Below are 19115 nucleotides of genomic sequence, written 5' to 3'. Positions count from 1 at the left end.
CAATTAAACTGTTGATACTATAAATATAGCACGCAACTCACTCTGCAAAGAGGGTTCACATCAGCATTTTTCTTCCAGCTCGTTCTACTGGCTCTGAGAATCACCCACCCAAAGGCAACTGCCAAAGAAGCAAGCCTGGAAGATGGTGCCAGGGCAGATGGTGTGATGCTTTCATTTAGGGAATGACACATGCTAAGATTACTTTTTGATCGCTTCTATCTTGGCCAGATCTTATTTTTCCAGGAAGTGTGTGTGTGTGTGTGTGTGTGTGTGTGTGTGTGTGTGTGTGTGTGTGTGTGTGTGTGTGTGTGTGTGTGTGTGTGTGTGTGTGTGTGTGTGTGTGTGTGTGTGTTGGCTGCATAGCAAGTGTTCCATCGATGGCATTTGTTTCATGGTTTTGGAAGAAGTCTTTTTCAGGCATCTCTCTGTTCATAAATATATGTGTTCCCAGGCTGTTAACGCCTCAAATAAATACCTTAGCATCTCTGTTAACTGTGTCGTCTCAGGCAGTTGTGTAGAAATTACTGCTTTGGGAGGGGCCCAGGAGGCTGAAGGATTCTTTACTCTGAAGTCAAGTTCACCTTTGCAGAGGAAATCTTTCATTTCCCACATTTGGGAAGTCTTCTTGTTCGACGTGGAATGGGTTTTGTGTTCCTCTCAGCCCCTCCCACACTTGGCACTGAAAATGCCCTAAGAAAGACTGTTCTCTTTACCAAAGAATAGATGAGCATCCACCCATCATAAGAGAGCTCCCGGCACCCCTCACTTCCGGCCATCACACGAGCTAGCAGTGCGCATCTTCCTCTACCTCCTCCCTTACTTCAGCGTTCACTTCTCTTTTTCACGTGCATGTGGAAACACACACACACCAAACCTGAATTCCAGCCCGACAAAAAATCGTAAATACAAAGATGTCCTACGTCACGTGTGGAGAGTACTCGTTCTAGAAAGTCTGAAATGGGTAGCTCCATTTTGTTTGGCTGCCCAATTTATTTGAAGGCCGAAAATTGGTGCCTAGAACTTTCATAGAGTCAAGTTTGGTTAATGGTTCAAAAAGACATTTGTTTCATTGTACAGAGGTTTCCCATATGTTAGCCTGAGTTGCTCAGAGCCCCAGAGGGTCTCAATGCTCATGGGTACCTGGGTCACAGAGGTTGATCTTATGTTGGAATTTTACTTGTCTCCTGTATGTGATCTGTGAGTGAGGAGCCCAAACCCACCACATGCTGTTCTGATTGGATATTTTATTAGCCCAATCTTAACCTCATTGAAAGTGTTTCTCCTAGGGGCTGGTGGGGAAGTCTAGGTGAATCATTATCTAAGTAGTGATGTGCCATTTTTAAACTCTGCTGCTCAGTGTCTGGGAAAGTGATCACACACACACACACACACACACACACACACACACACACACACACACGAATGGCACATGGAATTAACAGACTGCGACAGTATATCTCATCCTGGTGGGAGATGTCATAATCAGAACATAGCCCATATGGCTGTTCTATCTCGTTTCAAGCAAATTATTTAACCATGGAACGATATGAAACGTATCTTCTTAATATTAAACAAGGGAGGAATAACAGTATTCATCATTATGTCTTATTTGCTGTTCCCCCCCCCCTCCTCTTTGCTCACAAAATATTTCTATTTCTTTGCAGCAATTTGGTAAAATCTTAGATGTTGAAATTATTTTTAATGAGCGAGGCTCCAAGGTAAGTGACTTAATCCACCTCAGAATCCCTTGGCTTGTTGTAAACATGTTTGTTGTAAATAAGGGAAACAACTGCACTGCTTTAATCAGACGGCTGTGAAGACAAGCCCCCCCCCCTCCCACCACGGGATTTCCAAAATGGCGGGAGAGATGTGTTGGGCTCCACGGAGAACACGTGTAAAGGGGTGATTGAAAGTGGCTGTCTTATATGGATTGTATGCATCTCTCAAATTTCCAGAGAGGGGGGAAAAATGAACCGTGCTTTAAAATAATCACGATACTGTTGTTACGTTTCTGTTGTCTTTCAGTGATAATTATGTTCTTTACATTTAAAAAGTGAGTTGCTAGTCTCACGAGCAGGTAAATATGTGGATGACTCTGTATTAATCAAGTGCAGTTCTTTCTCTGGGTGGTAGGGGAGGAAAAGGTCATATTCACCAACCTTTTGAATTGAACTTTATGAGTGTGTTCTCTCATGCTCTTTTTGCAGGGCACTTGTGGCCATTGAGTTCATATTGTGCTAGGATATCAAAAAGACAGATGGAGATAGAGATTTTCCTAGAGTTTAACAGAGCTAAGGAAAGTTGGGGGCTTTTAGAGAGAGATAATACATTGGAAAAAGAAGACAAAGCTTTCAACGCATGCTGTCAATCAGGGGTTGTCTTTAGAAGGGGATGGAGGGGTCCCAAAGTAGCAGCCTCAGCAGGACCCGGAAGCTGTTCAAAAGACACACTCTGCAGCTCCGCCCAGATCTACTGAATCAGAAACTTTGAACGTGGGCCCAGGAATCTGCATTGTAACAACCCTCTCAGGGCCAGCCCTTAACACAACACAAGGACTGTTCTCTTTTGCACAGATACCGAACCCTTTATCCGCAGGTAAAAGAGATGTTTGTGCCCACTGGCATTTCATTGCTACCTCTGCCCTGCTTGTTAAAAAGTCTCTCCTTCCAGCACCCACAAAACAATCCAGGTCTCCCTGGAAGGAAAACAGTGTATTGGGCGTAGCTGATGCTAAGAAGAAAAAAAAGAGGCCTTGGCAATGTTCCCTTCTCCCCTCTCTCTCTCTCCCACCTGAGTATTCCTTCTCTCTGGTCATGTTACTCAAATCCAGTGAGGCCACTTCCCTGCCTGTGTGTATTCTGGCACTGTAAAACCCAAGTATCTCATGGAGTAGCGGCAATAAGCACACTGAAGACTACATTTGCAGGAGAAATGCTGTATCTGCATAATCATGCTTGGAAGGGATATAGGAGGATCCTAAACGTTCATTTTCTTTTCCCTTTCAGGAGATTCAGAATGGTTTGTTGTTGTAATCTCCAAAGTGCTTTATCTGGAGGAGAGAGCCAGATTTAGATCTTGGCTGAAACACCTAAGAAATATAGAATTCAGTATTTAATTCAGTAAACACACATATACATATAGTCTAATATACTGAAACAATGTACAATGCATTACTTGACTCAGCATAGAGACACACACAATACATATACACCAATATGCCTAAGAAATGTACAATTCAGAATTTCATTCAATATAGCTGAGAAACACAATTCAGTATAGAGACATACATATACACACATATTCTAATATACCAAACAAATGTATTATTCAGTGTAGAGATGCATACACACAGATGCACATACATGCCCTAATGTATATGAGAAATAGGCAATTCAATATTCAGCATGCGCACACACACACGTGTGCACACACAGCACGCTCACACACGCTTGTGACATTTCAGGTCACTCATTCACAGGTGTTTCCCATCCTCAGGGAGATGCAGATTATTCAGATGAACAACTGCTGTGAAATGCGCTGTGTCCCACAGTATTTAAAAAATAAAAGTCTGGTAAGACTCCTGCCCCACGCAGACCTATGGTTAGGAGGCAGAGGGTTCTGGAGAGGTTACATGAGCTGTAGTTGAATGATGAATATGAATTTCTGGGCAACATCTCCCTGCAGGTGTAACACTCACAGGATGGAAGGGAGATGCGGTGTGCTTACTCTATGAGAAAATGAATCTTTGGATCCTTTATCAATAGTTCTGCTCATAAAAATCAAGAGACACAAGACTTGGTTTCTTTTCCCTCCATAGGAAATGAGAGATCTGTGCATTCATCCACCTAGGGAGCCTTAGAACCTTTATTTAAGACACAAAATGGAGCCACATGCCAGTGGCTCATGCCTATAATCCTAGCTACACAAGAGGCTGAGTTCTGAGGATTGTGGTTCAAAGTCAGTCCAGGCAGGAAATTCCCTGAGACTTTTATCTCCAATTAACCACCAAAAAACCGGATGTGGTGCTGTGGCTCAAAGTGGTACAGTGTTAGCCTTGAGCAAAAGAGCACAGAGACAGCACCCTAGTCCTGAGTTCAAGCCCCACAACTGATGTACACACACAAAAAGACTCCAAATGGGGTACCTACACATCATCTTTGCTTTACCACTACATAGAAGTTCCAAATGACTGAGCTTACGCTCTCTCTACCCTATAGATTGCTCGTTCAAAACCAGCAAGATAAAATTCACTTCATTACCAAGACCCCTTGGAAACTAGAGGTGGTGAAAAATCGAATTTCTGGCTCCCACAGGCAGGTTTATCCAACTTTTGTTTATTTTTTTATTTTTTGGTCGTACTAGGGTTTGAAGTCAGGAACATGCTAGACAGGTGCTCTACCACTCGAACCACGCCCCTAATCCCTCTCTGACACAGACAAATTTTACAGACCAAACAATTTAGGACTTTTCATTAAAAAAAATTCTTACCCAGTAGAAATGAACCAGGGCTCAGGCATCTAAAGTTTTAATATGCTTCCGGATCCTTCTGATGTATGACTAGGTTCGGGATCTGCTGATGGAGAAGAGGTGGTCAAATAGAATAAGAGCCGTCCCAGCTGCTCCCTCTCCTCAACCCCCCCCCAGCCCCCGTTCCCGTAAACTGCTCAGCAAATATTTTTGAGTACTCAATTTAGACATGGAGTATAAGCAAGAAAGACAGAACAGGGATCTTTCTGTGGTGTACAATGCGAGCTTGTATTCGTTGGATCCCTCAATTAATTAATCAATCGATTCATTCCAATTAGTTGGGTAATATTAATCACAAACCCTCTCTCTTGGGAGTGATTGTACAAGCTACTTCAGTCCAATCCTCCAAAAGAAGGAAACTTGGTTTATTTTCTGTATAGGCAGTCTTAACAAAGAACCATCGATCTGCATCTGAACACATCTCCTTTACCTTGTGTTCTCCACAGAATAACTGGAAAGTTGTCCATTAGCCCCCACACTGTACAACCCCTCTCTCAACATCTCTACATGTTGTCATAGAGACTGTCTACGAGATTGGGGAGGAAATGAGGGAGGGAAGGGAGGAGGAGGGCCAATACTAGCTGCTCATGACCGCTACACTATTGTAAATTACTGCAGATTTTATTCCTAAAAAATAATTTAAAAATGGAATGGCATAATACCTCAAAGCTTACGTTTACTCACCTTTATGTAAGGTTGGCCAGTGCAAATAAGAGTGTTGACAGAACTCCTAAAGTTGACCCAATTTGTACCGGAAAGCAAAAGAAGGAGTCAAGCAAAATCTCCAGTACAGGTGTTTCAAATGGTTGGTGGATATGCTTCTGAACAAGATGTCCTTGCGCATTGAGAGGCTTTGAAAAATAATGTGTTATATTTTCTGCACTCTTCTTAGGTGCATGTCAGTGAAGACCAGAGGTGGATTATGACTGTGTCAGATGTAGTGGGGTTGGTTTTTTTTTTTTGAGGCTGAAATATTAAAAGCAAAATGTACCTGTGGTGAACTCAAGGGTATTATTTATTATGTTAGCAAAACAGGAAATGTTCAGAGTAATTAAGTCACCTTCTAGTCCTGAAGAATTTTGTCTCCCTACCTGCAGATATGACAAATGAATACCAGCCTAGTACCTTAAAAACACTGCAGTATGTTTCCATGTCTTCTTGTTGTTTAAGGAAACTCACTGAATTCTGACGCATGAAGGGTATTATGGGGGAAAAGGATTATGAGAACTGCTACTTGAATTGTTTGCATTCTAAGTCAATGAAAGTTTGTTTCTCTTCATTTCATGTGATTTTTTTTGTTTATTAGCACAAAGAGTTTAAGACTTATTACGGAAAAAAAGGTCTTTCCTTTTGTTTTGTTTTGTTTTTTAGGCTTGTAACTTTTGTTTTTGAGAAGTAAAGGCTGTAAAATGGACAAATTTGAATAACCCTAAGATTGCATGAAGAGGAAATGTTCTTAAAAACCACACAAGCATGACTCTCTAGGCAATGTTAGAGGATTTTGGCATTCATGGTTGGATTTCGTGCACACATTTTTATTTCATTTTATCTCTTAATTTGCATGTCAAGAAAGTGGTTTCCTTTTTTTCCTTTCTTTTTCTTGTTCTTTCGTTTCTTCTGTGAATACAGTGTACATTTATTTTGATCTTGTTTTCTTTTGGTTAGATTTATATTTCTGTTTGGGTAGTGACATTTAGAAAGGGGGTATTTTGAATATCATTGGTTGAATTCTTTAGAGGTTATTAGCTAACCGGTGACAGAAAAAAAAAAAAAAAAAACACCCAAACCAACCAATCTTGTTGACATTAGTCGTTTAATTATTGCACTATGTATTATTATAATTTCTCTAATTTGCATGTTACAGAACGGAAGCCAGGACAAGACATAGAAATTAAAGCAAGAGAATGTTACCACGTGGTTGTTGATTGAAATAATAATGTGCATGTTGTTTTCCCTTCTTACTCCTGCATGCAGGGATTTGGTTTCGTAACTTTCGAAAATAGTGCCGATGCGGACAGGGCGAGGGAGAAATTACACGGCACCGTGGTAGAGGGCCGTAAAATCGAGGTGCATGTTCAAAATATTTTCCCTTTCATCTTTTTTGATAAATGTCTGCTCCATGCTCATTTGTTTCCTGTAGATGCATCACTGGTGTCTTGTATGTGATTCCCCCACCCCCTTCTCATTGTTTATATATATAATATACACATTATATATATATATATATTTTATATATATAAAAAGGAAAACTGGCCTTACTCTGTTTTTTAAATTTAACTTTATGTTTTACTCTTTTTTTTTTTTTTTTGTGGTTGTCTTTTTTTTTTTGTTTTAACCGCTGCAAGGTGAATAACAAAAGTAAGACAAAAAGAAAAGGTGAATCGTCAAGTTTACTGTGGTTTCGGTTTTTCTTTTTTACATTTTATTTTCCACGTTTGATAAGCGGCAGGTGCAGTAAGGTGTTGTTCCAAAGGGAGTAGCCAAAATGAGCAAAGCAAATCGGATGCAAGGCAGTCATTTTGTTTTGTTTGTTTGGTTTTCCGCTCTTAACGTCAGGCTTGGAGAGAGATCTGCAGTGGTCTACAAATGAATCATTTCATCCACATGGTGAAAGCCATAGCATCGGAAAGAGTTGCAGAATAAATAAATAAATAAATAATAAAGCGAAGTGGGGGAAAAGTGAGAGGCTTTGCCATGAAATCTTTCATTTAAAATATATATATATATATATATAAGAAACCAAATTGAATTTTTGCATTATTTGTTTATTTATTTATTTGTCATGTCAAGAATCACAGTGCAGGGCTTTCAGTTTGCCTCTGTGCATTGCAAAACCTAGCAATAGTCACCATAGTCTGAGATACCAGATCTTCTATTTGTACCACTGAGAGAGCTCCTTCAGCAACGCCACAGGGTCATATTTGTTTTAAAACAACAAGAAAAAAGAAACCTTTTTTTTAAAAAAAAAATTATATACCAGTTGAAAAATTGCTTTAGTCTTTGGAGTAAGATGTTGCATATTTTGCCTCTTCATTTCCCCTCCCCTCCCTTGGACGGTAACGCTAGGCCCCTCACCAAACTCTCAGTAACCCTGGTAAATGTACACAAACCGCAGAATGGTAAGTGCTGTCCACCTGCCGCTTCCCGTACTTAGCGCTGATCTCTCTCTCTCTACATTGATATCTCTCTCTATATCTCTTACCTACCACGTGAATTTTTTTTTTCCGACTTGTTAAGTTTTCTTGGTGCTCTTGTTTGGTTGTTTTTTTTTTTTTTTTTTTGGTTTTTTTGGTTGTTGTTGTTGTTGTTTCTTTTCAGTTTATTTATTTTGTTTTTGGATATCGGTCCGCCTTGTAATTTTGAGTGTCGGTTCGAAGCTAGCCTGGGAGGTTCTGACTGGTTGGATTATCATTATCCTACTCAGGTCGTTAAACTCCATTCCGTGTGACCACGATGCACCCTCTCCCATGTTCCTCTCCTTAGCTGTGACACGGGAGCTTGAATGACCCCCCCACCCTCCTTGCTATGAGCGAAGCTCTTGTTCCAAGTGTTGAATGCTTAGATGTCGCTTCTTCCCACCCCCCCTCCCCAAGTGTTGCAACACGGCTTAAACTCCTTTGTCTCTTCTTTTGATGTAGCTTGTCTCTTCTCTCCTCCACTGCATGTCCTTCCATGTGAACTTAATTTATGTGTGTTTGTTTATAAAAATAACAACAATTAAAAAAACACCCCGATCGATTCTGTGTCACCACAGAATAGAAGCATGCTTTTTGGTCTCTAAAGTCTCTTTTCATTTGCTTTTTCTTTTTTCTTTTTCTTTCTTTCTTTCTTTTTTTTTTTTTTTTGTAACTGTCTCTTGATTAAACTGTACAAACGAGGTGACGTTGCTTTACTGAAATGATCTGTCAGTCGAAATGGTGATGAAGCTAAATGTAATTCTAAACCCGAAAAAAAAAAAAATGTATGATTTTTGTTATGCACCTACTGCCTTTTAAAAAAAATAAAATTGAACAAATGCTTTTTGGTTTTTATTTTGTTTTGTTTTTTTACTTTTCGGTTTTGTTTGTTTTTGTTTTTTAATAAATAACCACAGTCATAATGCATGCAACTAATAGAATATCAAGCTGGGCTTAGCTCCTGTCCTCATTGGTGTTTCTGTGCACATAGGTAAATAACGCCACTGCCCGGGTAATGACAAATAAAAAGACCGTCAACCCCTACACGAATGGTAAGTAGAGAAAGCCTGGGTGCAGGAAACCCACCCCATCCCTCAATCTGTTGTGTGACTTAACCAGGGCAATCTCTCAACAAAGGCGAGTGTGGTGTTCAGATGGCGCAGGCGGTGGAGGTTTGATTTGTTTCCTTTGTTACTGATGACCCCTTGTTGGCCACAGTCATTCATCCTCAGACGATTTGGCTCTGGCTTTGAATCTTCTCCCAGGTGACTAAGCTTTGGAAGGTACTTAGAAGGTGCTTATGACTGAGTTCCACAAGGACAGCAGAGTCTGAGTGTATTCTTTGCTCCATTCTGGGTTTCCCGGGCAGGGCCAATTTGCAGCTAAGTGCGGGGATGTATGCTCTCACCAAGAATAGTTCTCAAAACCCCTCATCAAGTGATTTCATATGAAGCACTTAGGTGTGCTGACTGACAATCAGTTTGCTCGTGGTGTTGGTTTGACTTCTGTAAGCAATTTAGTAGTCGCTTTTTTTTTTATTAATTTTCTTCCTTCTTCCAATGGCTACCTATTTGGGAAAGGGAAAGTCCCTCTGCTCTGCACTTCTAAAGGTCTGCCACTGAGCTACCCACAATGGAGTCTGAGTCTCTTGTTTTCTGCTCGCCATTTGCCTCAGCCCCAGCAACCCAGTGTGCACCCGCACCTAGCGTAGACAGTCGCTGCCACACACTTGACCCAGCCATGGAGCCGAGGCCAGGTTGAGATAATGCAAAGGGAGGCCTTTCACGCTGGGTAAAGATCCAGGTGTTCCCACCCACCCCGGCCCGCGTGAGATGCCACCCACCCGACCACTGTGCATCTTCTTGGATGAGGAGATCACCATCCTGTGTGCAGTGTTCTTCAGGGCAGTTTCTGGAACATTCGACAGCAGCAGAGCCCTGGAGGAGGCCGTGGGAGGGTTTCTAGGTGTGCTTTTGAACACCCACTGCAACAATACGTACCACGGGCCAACATGATTCCAAAGATGGCTGAAGACCCGTGGCCTGTGTTGGGGGGGTGGGCAAGCTAAATTTGTGGGGTGCAGGGATGTACTCGGTGTGCCAGTTCACGCACAGTCCCCGGCTGAGGCCCAGCCTCCGAGGGGTCTCTGAACTGCTGTGCATCTGATATCGAGCAAGATCCCATGTGCATGTCTGGGCTTTGCACCATTGCCTTCATGGGGAGACAGGGGGTGGGGGGTGGGGAAGGGGGCTGGGAGTGATGGGCTCTATCAGCTTTTCTCATTCGGTTGTAAGCCTCATTGTTCAATTTAATGTCCTTGATCGAAAATCTTGGAATTTGCAAAGCCTGGGGATGTAACGCTCACTGCCTAAGAAATTAAAAAATGGGATCATTTTGTCCATCTTCCTGACAATGGCAGGCTCAGCCCTCAGCAGGCTCATCCCAAGGGGCTCTTCCAGGTACTTCTAGGAGTCACAAAAGTGAGGTGCCCATTTGCATGTCATTTGCATGCCATTTGCGTAAGCCCGAGCAAGCCTTGAGCAGAGGTGATTTTCAAGGGCTAGCTTCTCATTGCCTTCGGTGGAAGACAGACTCTCGGAGCAGAATCCTGCGTTGGATGCCGAGCATCTGTGGGTCAGGACTGAGCTTCCTCAGAGAGGGGAAGGAGCAGAATCCTAGCCAGACAACATTCCACAGGAAACGCTCTGTGCTCCTTTTGGTTTAGGTTTTGTTTTCTGCTTTTTAAGAACAGAAGCGAGTCAGTGTTGATAGAGAGCACCATTTCAGGTGCGGGGGATTCACGCTGGAGCGGAGTTCACAGGTCACGTTCACGAAAATAGAGCTGGGAATTGAACCAAAGACGACTAAGAGAAGGAATGAAAGAGACAGGTTCTGCGAAGAAATCAGAGACCAAAGTAGAATGATTCGTAGATAGGTAGATGGATAGGAGGGTAGATGGATAGAGATGGGGAAAGGAGGGGAGGGGGAAGGCCAGGAGATGCTATACAGACATACACGGATTGCTTGGTCCAGAACAAACAAGGAATATAAACAAACAAGGCAAATGTGAGCTCTACAGTCATAGGCTCTTCTTAGAAATGCTTCTAGGCTAATAGGCCTACCATGATCATTAACACGTCATTAAGAGGTCCCCATTTGGAGAACACCGTGCCCCAGGTTTATATTACAAAAGGAGGTGTGCTAAAGGAGATGTCTACATGAAGCAAAATAGCCTCTTGGGACATTATGTCTCTGGGTTCCTCTTTGCTGTTCTCAGAAGAACAGGATTTAGGAAGCCATACCTGGCCCACACGGTGAAGCTGGGTCCTCACTGTGGGAGGCGTTCTGTGACTCACGCGAACGTGGACCCACGTCTTTTCTCCAGAACATTCATCAAAGGACATTTTGATATTTGGCCCTCGGCCCAAGGATACAAGGGCTAAATAGGAGCCCTACCCCACTGTGATGTTCACGACTTCCATAATGAGCAGTACCATAAAGCTTCCTCAGCATCTGGGAGGGAAAACAGCCATAGATCTTCAGACTCCATCATTCCTTAAAAATGGTTTTCCCATCTTGTGATGGGTTTCCCTGTTCGTGAACACTCTTACGTGCTCTCTTCCTGTGTCAGAGCCATGAGCCACTTTAAAGAAACTTTTTCCATCTTCTATTTGGGAGAATCACAGACTGTTAATCTCATAGGCTGATTACTTGAAAGTTACCTTAGATATCATGCATTGATTAAGGATTTTTATGGTCCCTGGATGCATTAAAATGTATTCCATGCTAAATCTCCAGGGGATTAAAAAAACAAAAAAACCATTTTCTTTAGTATTCAAACAGCAGTTCAGAATTCCCCCGTATCTCGGAGTAATCATTAGGAAAGATAATAGGTACAGTGAACTTCAGCAAGGAGTTTTGTTTGTGCAAGTTTCCAAATTTGTATAAATTTAATGCAAAAGACTTGTGATGGATTATCGCGCGGTGACGTGTGAAAGAAGACACAACTGAAATTATTATAGCGGTTCTAAAACGATTGCTACGGTAGGAGATTAATTACGTCATTTTAAAAGGCTTACCTGTACCTAATCAGTGGATCCTTTCCATTAGCTTGCCTTGAGAGAAAAATCAAAGAGGAGCAAGAATCTATTTTTTACATATAGTTTCTGAATATTTTTATGCATGCAATGCTCAATCTATGTGTCTTTTAACTTTAGTAATATGTATAAAATGTGTATGTGTGCATATACATGGATATATATATCCATATATATATAGATAGATATATATATCCAGAGATAAATAGCTAGGCAGACAGGTAAATAGACAGATAGACTAGTGCACTTAAATTACACTTACGAGACACTTACGAGAGGCCCTGGGTTCAAGTTCTGGCACTACAAAACAATGCTTCTAAAATAGATGGACTTGCCACATGCCAGTGGCTTGTGCCTATAATCCGAGCTCTTTAGGAGGCTGAGATCTGAAGATCACAGTTTGAAGCCAGCCTGGGCAGGAAAGTCTGTGAGACTCTTATCTCTGATTGACCACCAGAAAACCGGAAGTGGAGCCGTGGCTCAAAGTGGTAAAGCACTAGCCTTGGTTGCAAAAGCTCAAGGATACCTCAGGCCCTGAGTTCAAGCCCCATGACCAACAGGCCAAAAAAAAAATTTAAAAGACTTGAAAAAATAATACTTCAACCCATCTCTCTGGATGATGGTGGTTTGACAGGGATAAATGTTTGCATCAAAGCTGATGACAATGCTTCTGTGTGTTTGATTGAAGGCTGGAAATTGAATCCCGTGGTGGGTGCAGTCTACAGCCCTGAATTCTATGCAGGTAAGGAATTTGCTCTCTGCATGCAGGAATGCTAGTCTTTGCTAAATGTGCTTTGCCTGTCTGGGTGGTTTCTTTGGGGCAAAGACAAGGGTATTTAAAGCCAGTTAGTAGATGAGAGAGCCATTCCACTGTGGGGTGAGCATGGATCCCTGTTCTCACAACCAACGCTCCACAGTGGCTTTGCCCTAAAGGAAAGCACCCGGCTTTGTTGAATGCAATGGAGGGGATAGTCTGCGCCCATTGAACTTCGTGTGCCTGCATGTGTCTTTCGTTACGCATTTCCACGTGGGGTTGCCTTTTCCCCTCTTCCCGAGCAAAGCAGAGAGCTGGCGAAGGCCTCCGATCACGTGGCCATGATTCGGCCAAACCAAGAATGATTTTGAAAACTAGAAGGAGGAAAAAATTAAAAAAAGACATTCAAAAGTGGTCTTTCTTGGCTCTGTGAAACCATTTCCCTTAGCAAGTTCACTTCTCTCTGCTTTGCTTTGAGGATTTGTCTCTCTCTGCGCCTTGTTGGGAAATCAACCCTCTTAGGGGAAAACAAAACAACTCAGCTAACAGATCAGGGAGAGGAGAATCTGGAGGCAGCAGTGGCTGAGATTCCCAGTCCTGTTGAGCAGGGCTTGACTCTCCCCGTTGCCTGAGGTCTCCAAGCTCAGGGTCAGGCTGCTCCCAATACCTACAGCCCCGGCAGCAGACTTAGCCCGTGAAGGGAGGGAAGAATCTTAACTAGTTCATTCCGCACTCCTCAGTAAGTGATCTCGGGATGCTAAGCTGTCCTCCTGGAGTGCTACACTCCTGTCTTTTCCCTGAGACAAAGCATCACCCCCGGAAGAAGAGAAAGGGACAGATAAAACAGCCCAAAATCCAATTTGCAAAAACTGAATATTTGGAGGGTGGACGTGGCTTGGTCTACTTGTAATCCCAGCCACATGGGAAGCCGAGATGGACTGATCATGGTTTGAGTATAGCCTGGGCAAAAGCTAGCAAGATTGTCTGACCAAACAAGGTGGGTATGATGGTCATGCCCATCATTTCAGTAACTCAGGAGGTAGAAATAGGAAGATTGAAGCCCAAGGCTAGCCCAGTCCAAAACATCAGACCCTATTTGAAAAAAAATAATAATAAAGCAAAAAGGCATGGGGGTGTAGCCCCAAGAGCTAGCGTTATCTACCTAGCATGCAAGAGCCCCTGGGTTCAAGCCCAAATAATAATACAAGTTGGGTAAATGTGGGTAGGAGAGCGTGTGAACCTGAATTCAAGATGTGAGGAAGTCAGCGTGTGAGTAAGCTCATCTTCACCAAGTCTTAGATGAAATCCAAGATGGCGCCACTGCTGTGGAGCTGCGTTCACACAGGGGAAGGAGAGCTCAGCTGTGAGACTCTCCCTGATTGTCCACCTCGTGTGAGGACACACAGCAAGGTGAGCAATGGGGGAACCGCACCCAGACAGCCCTGTCTTGAACCCCGACTCCCTTCCTAGCCAGCACTGTGCTCTAGACAAAGTCACCTAAACTCTCTGTGCCTCAGTTTCCTCCCAGGTATTTATTAGAACTCAAGGGATTAATATATAGGAGGACTTGGGTGCCTACAGAACACTAAGTACAATGTTTGGGACATAAAAATGAGAAAGTTCACGCCCCACTTTGGGGAGACGGTGGGGGGCGGGGGAGGACTAGAGGAGAGCCAATTCGTGTCGGGTCCGAGCATCAACTTCGACATAGAGGCGGAGGCTGCTTCTTTTTTCTTTTTTCTTCTTGTAACTCGTGAGAAGGCTAGGTTTGTAGTTCTTCGCGTGTCCACTCCAGGGGTGATTTTCTGGGATCAGGGCCCGGTTGTCTGTCTGTCCACGGGGCACTGGGTATCGGTGGGCTGCATTTGTCCAAAGCTGAAGAGACATAAGAGTCCTCCTAGAGTGCAGTGGTGAAGTTAGAATCTGATTCTGCAGATGCTGTCCCCAGGGAACAGCTGGCCCGAGGAGGTGCCAGGTCTCCCCATGTGTGCGTGTGGGGAGGACGGGGGTTCCCGAGCTGCTGTGTGCAGCTTTGCTCCCCAGAATCCTGAGGGCAAGGAGAAGCAGCAGGAAGTCTGCCTTGTGGGAGTCGTGAGGGAGAATCCTATCGTTTTCCCAGTCTCGTGCAGCGAGGCTGCTGCTATTCATTCTTGGCTCTGTTACCCGGAGAAATACCAACTATGTCATGCGTATGTTTGCGGGTGTTGAATAGGTCTGACTTACAGGGGAATAAATGGATCTGCATTCCTTGTAGAGCATCAGAACGGCGACTCAAATTAGCCCAGGGCTTGGTGTCAGCCGTGGGGGCCGCGGGCTGCAGGTGGAGAGTAAATTAGGAAGGTAATGTTGCAGTGAAGACTTAGGCACCTTGCTAAGCACTTTAGCTAAATGAGTTCAGTCCTCCTGGCAATGGTACAGGCGAAGAAACAAAGGTACAAAAGTAAAAGGTTGAGCCAGGGGTTTGTGATTACACAGTTGGTCAGAAGCAGGACAGATGTGGAAATCCTGTTTTGCTTATCTCTGAGCCTGAGTTATATTTTTATAAATATATATATTTATAGAAAAGAGAGGGAGATATTGAGTCATAATTCCTCTCAGCCGTGTCCTGTGGTCACATGTTCAACTCAAACAAGTTACCATCACTACAGAAAGTCGGGTGTCATAATTAGTTGTGTCTGGAGAAATTTTAAGGAGCCTGAATAACCAAAAGTCATCCCTATGAGCTATTCTAATGAATTCAAGTTGTTAAAAACAACTTTTCTAAGGTGAGAGAGCTGGGTGCCAGTGGATCATGCCTATAATCCTAGCTACTCAGGAGGCTGAGATCTGAGGATCACAGTTCGAAGCCAGCCCCAGGCAGGAAAGTCCATGAGACTCTTATCTCCAGTGAACCACCAGAAAACCAGAAGTGGCGCTGTGGCTCAAAGTGGTAGAGCACCAGCCTTGAGTGAAAGAGCTGGGGGATAGCGCCCAGGCCCTGAGTTCAGGCCCCACGACTGGAGGAAGGAAGGAAGGAAGGAAGGAAGGCAGGAAGAAAGGAAGGCAGGAAGGAAGGAAAGAAGGAAGGAAGGAAGGAGAGGAAGTATTATTCACAAAACCTGTATATCTGTGCTTTATGTTGCCTATATTTGGATTATCCCAGTTAACCAGATGCTCCTCTTCCACCTCAGCATTTGTACGTGGAGTTAGGCAGATGCCATGATAATCAGACAGGTAGGGAAATGTCACCGCCATTTCCTCATGCCCCAGCAATTTCTCTGAGATATTCGCTAATCCACAAACACTTAAGAATCCAGCCAGCTCCAATCAACTGCTTCCGGCCCCTGTATGTATGCAAAGTTATAGGCAAAGTTAAGAAGATGACTAGCAGTTTATCCACTTGTATTCTTGGGCATAATTATTAATACTATGTATGCATTTATATACCCAGGACTGAAAGTTTAAGTAGCAGTTTAAGTTCCCCTAGCTACATACTTTTTTAAAAAGTCTGGATTTATCTTGCAATTGTGAAGTCTGTCTTAAAGCTGAAACGAAGAACTTGTCATTTGATTTGCTTTGGATATTTTGTAGGCCAACCCCGAATCTGTCCAAGATAGAAAAGCTAGACGTATGGCTCATTTCTATATAGAAGATGGTATGTTAATGACAAATTTCATAATATTCCCACAACCTAATTATTGATTTTTTTCTGAAGCTTATGCAAAATTAACCACCCAGACCCCGATTGTCTCTCCGAACGGGGCATGAAAAGTTCACATATTTTGTAAATTAAAATCAATATTTTCAATCTCTCCTAAAGGTAATTTTCCTAATTTAGTGGACTTTTCCCTCACATTTATTTTCTCTTTTAATTATAAAATGGCAAGTTATTGATTTTTGTAGGCGACCTTTGCATGCCCCCATGCATTTTTATTGCTCACGCAGGGTGTGGGGGGGGAGGTGGGGAGAGCTGCTTAATGAGGACCTTTAATTACTAGCTGAAGAGTATTAATTTGCTTTGATAAATTATGACATTTGCTGACTCCCTCTTCTTCCCTCTTCTCCATCCCCCATCACACATGCATTCCAAGCTGGGCCTCTAGAGAAGAGGTTTCAAAATGGCTTTCTTTGGGGCTGCTGTTTTCCCTGAATTCTCCTCCAGTCAGACTTAAGACGAGCTCTTTCAAATTCTTATTTCACACCAGTCTCCAGAAGAATAGCCCAGGAATTAATGTGTGTGTGTGTGTGTGTGTGTGTGTGTGTCTTCTTCCATGAAAATTTGTTTTCCTGTGAAGTTAAAACAGCATTGATTATTTTCCTACAAATAATCTTCTTTAGACCCCTTGAGGCTTTGTCTCAAGGCAGATGCTTGGTTGAGAAGTCAATTAAAGACCAGGGCATCTTGAAGACTTGGGCCAGCCTATGTGTATGGCCATACTGCAGAGTCCAGGTAAATCTGAGGGGGCTAAGTCGAATCATACTATTTGTTTCTAATAGTCCACCTGAAGTTGGGTGTGTATGTGTGTGTGCCAGTATTGGAGCGGCTTAAACTTAGGGCCTGGGCACTGTCCCTTAGCATTTTTATTTTGCTCAAGGTTAGCATGCTGCCACTTGAGACAGAGCTATTATTATTGTTAAATGGTTTTTATTATTTAAATGGTTATTATTATTTAAGTGGAGATAAGAGCTTCACAGAGTTTCCTGCTCAGGCAGGCTTTGAACCACAATCCACAAATCTCAGCCTTGTGTGTGTGATGATAAATCGAGTTTCCAAGAAGGCTCCGAGAAGGATTCTCACTCTTTTCCGGTTAATGAAATAACTTCTACCTTCGAACACAAAGATTTTTCTGGTTTGGGCATGGGGGTGTCATGCCTTGGAGAGACAGGCATATCTGCCCAACGAAACTGTTGATTTAAAGCTCTTTGAATCTTTACAAGTAAGACAAAGTAAAGATGAATAACGGAAGTTTACACCCAGGTGCCCACGTGCTACCCCATGTACCAACATGGGACGTGGCTCTGTTTCTCCGTTGCTAGTGAGGGACACACTGCAGAACTTCCACCCCGGTTATCCTACCAGCCTGCTTGTTGCTGTGACTGCTCATTCCACGGCAGAGCTGTAGGGCAGCAGGCTTAGTAGCATGCGTGTCCTGGGCCACCGGAACACCTGTTGTCTGGGTACAAACTCTCCCACCAATTGAAGGAAAGATCGCATTCGAGTTCCGGTACTCCATGACCAAAACTACTGCTAGATCTTCTGAAGATAGGGTTAGATTCCTCAAGACAAGAAACACATCGTTAAAGTTCCCCCCACCCCAAACAATGATAAATAGAAACATGTCCTCATTAGCAGGAATTCAGTGGGGAAGGGCTGGCAAGGCCCCGAATGGCTAACACTTCCTGTAAATAAAAGTTTCTGCACTGTGAGGGGAAGGAGGGAATGTTCTTCACAGAAAGGCCTGACTAGCCCGCAAAGGCCCCCTTTGATAGGTGGTTAGGTTCTGGAACACGGGCCAGCTTGGGGTTAGAGGAAGGATCAGGTGCGGGTAAGAAAACCTCGCAGACTGACAGTGGAGTCAAATCGGTGGAACTCAGGTGACTGGGCATGTCACCTCCATCTGGCCTGTGTCGGCCGGTGAGCCGCTGTGCTGTGCACACCTGTCCGTGCCCGTGAGTCACTGCGCCCGACCCCGCTCCTAGCAAGCAAGCGAGGGAAAAGCGGATCAGGGATCTCAATAGAAAGTCTGAGACAAGAAAAATGAAGAAGTTGGATATCACACTCTGTGATTGTTCATCTCAGAAAGGGCAGCTGTAGTTGACCTTGGATTATCTGTACCAAGGTATTTATGGGGGTTTTCTGTGGGACTTTTTTCCGCTACTGTGAACCATGATCTTCCATCTCTGGATGAGGTCAAAGGGCACAGCTAGGGGCCTCCCGCCCCATGACTCGTCTAGCATGCCTTCACGGAGTCCAATGTCTTCAAGAGAATGGCCTGCACCTCGCTTTTAAATAGACCTCTTTCCAGTTTGTCCCCTGAAATTTGAATATAATAGCATAACAAACACCAACGAAAGTGGAATCGATCTAGATGCTGATGGCTCACACCTGTCATCGGAGCTCCTCAGGAGGCTGAGATCTGAGGATCCTGGTTCAATCCCAGATTCTAGCCCAGGCAGGAAAAAAAAATCCATTGAACCTCTCATCTCCAATGCACCACCAAAATGCCAGCAATGAAGCTATGGTTCAAGTATTAGAGCTCCTCCATCCTAGAGCAAAAGGAGCTAAGGGATAGTACCCAGGCCTTTAAGTTCAAGCTCTGGTACTGGTGTGCGTGTGAGCGTGTGTGCGCACACACACACACACACACACACACACACACGTGGACCAACTCTAGTTCTTAGAACCCCATTTGTTTTCTGTGGCTTTTAGATTGGGATTAGTGTAATTGTCCCTGAGTCCTGAGTATGAGCATGCGATTGAGCTTGCTGCCGGATGGAAGGCCGCAGGGTGGGTTTCAAAGCAGAGCCAGCCTTCAGGAGACCTGTCCTTCACATCCTCCCCACAGAAAAGCCCAGGCCCGA

At 43.6% G+C, this 19115-nt stretch overlaps 1 protein-coding gene across 2 annotated transcripts in view; it reads left to right on the top strand.

Annotated features, from left to right (window-relative positions):
* Positions 1-19115, top strand: part of Rbfox1 (RNA binding fox-1 homolog 1) — a 297876-nt gene that overhangs the window by 204711 nt on the left and 74050 nt on the right. For both annotated transcript variants that reach the window (XM_042698275.1, XM_042698276.1), the window contains exons 4-7: positions 1665-1718; positions 6502-6594; positions 8695-8755; positions 12489-12542. In XM_042698275.1, coding sequence (XP_042554209.1) covers positions 1665-1718; positions 6502-6594; positions 8695-8755; positions 12489-12542 — 262 coding nt within the window. The remainder of the gene's footprint in view (positions 1-1664; positions 1719-6501; positions 6595-8694; positions 8756-12488; positions 12543-19115) is intronic.

Source organism: Dipodomys spectabilis, unplaced genomic scaffold (genome assembly GCF_019054845.1).
Source record: "Dipodomys spectabilis isolate Male_0828 unplaced genomic scaffold, ASM1905484v1 ptg000231l, whole genome shotgun sequence".
NCBI classification, from domain to species: domain Eukaryota; kingdom Metazoa; phylum Chordata; class Mammalia; order Rodentia; family Heteromyidae; genus Dipodomys; species Dipodomys spectabilis.
Note: the sequence above shows the minus strand (reverse complement) of the source record. Positions and strands in the feature narration are given on the sequence as shown.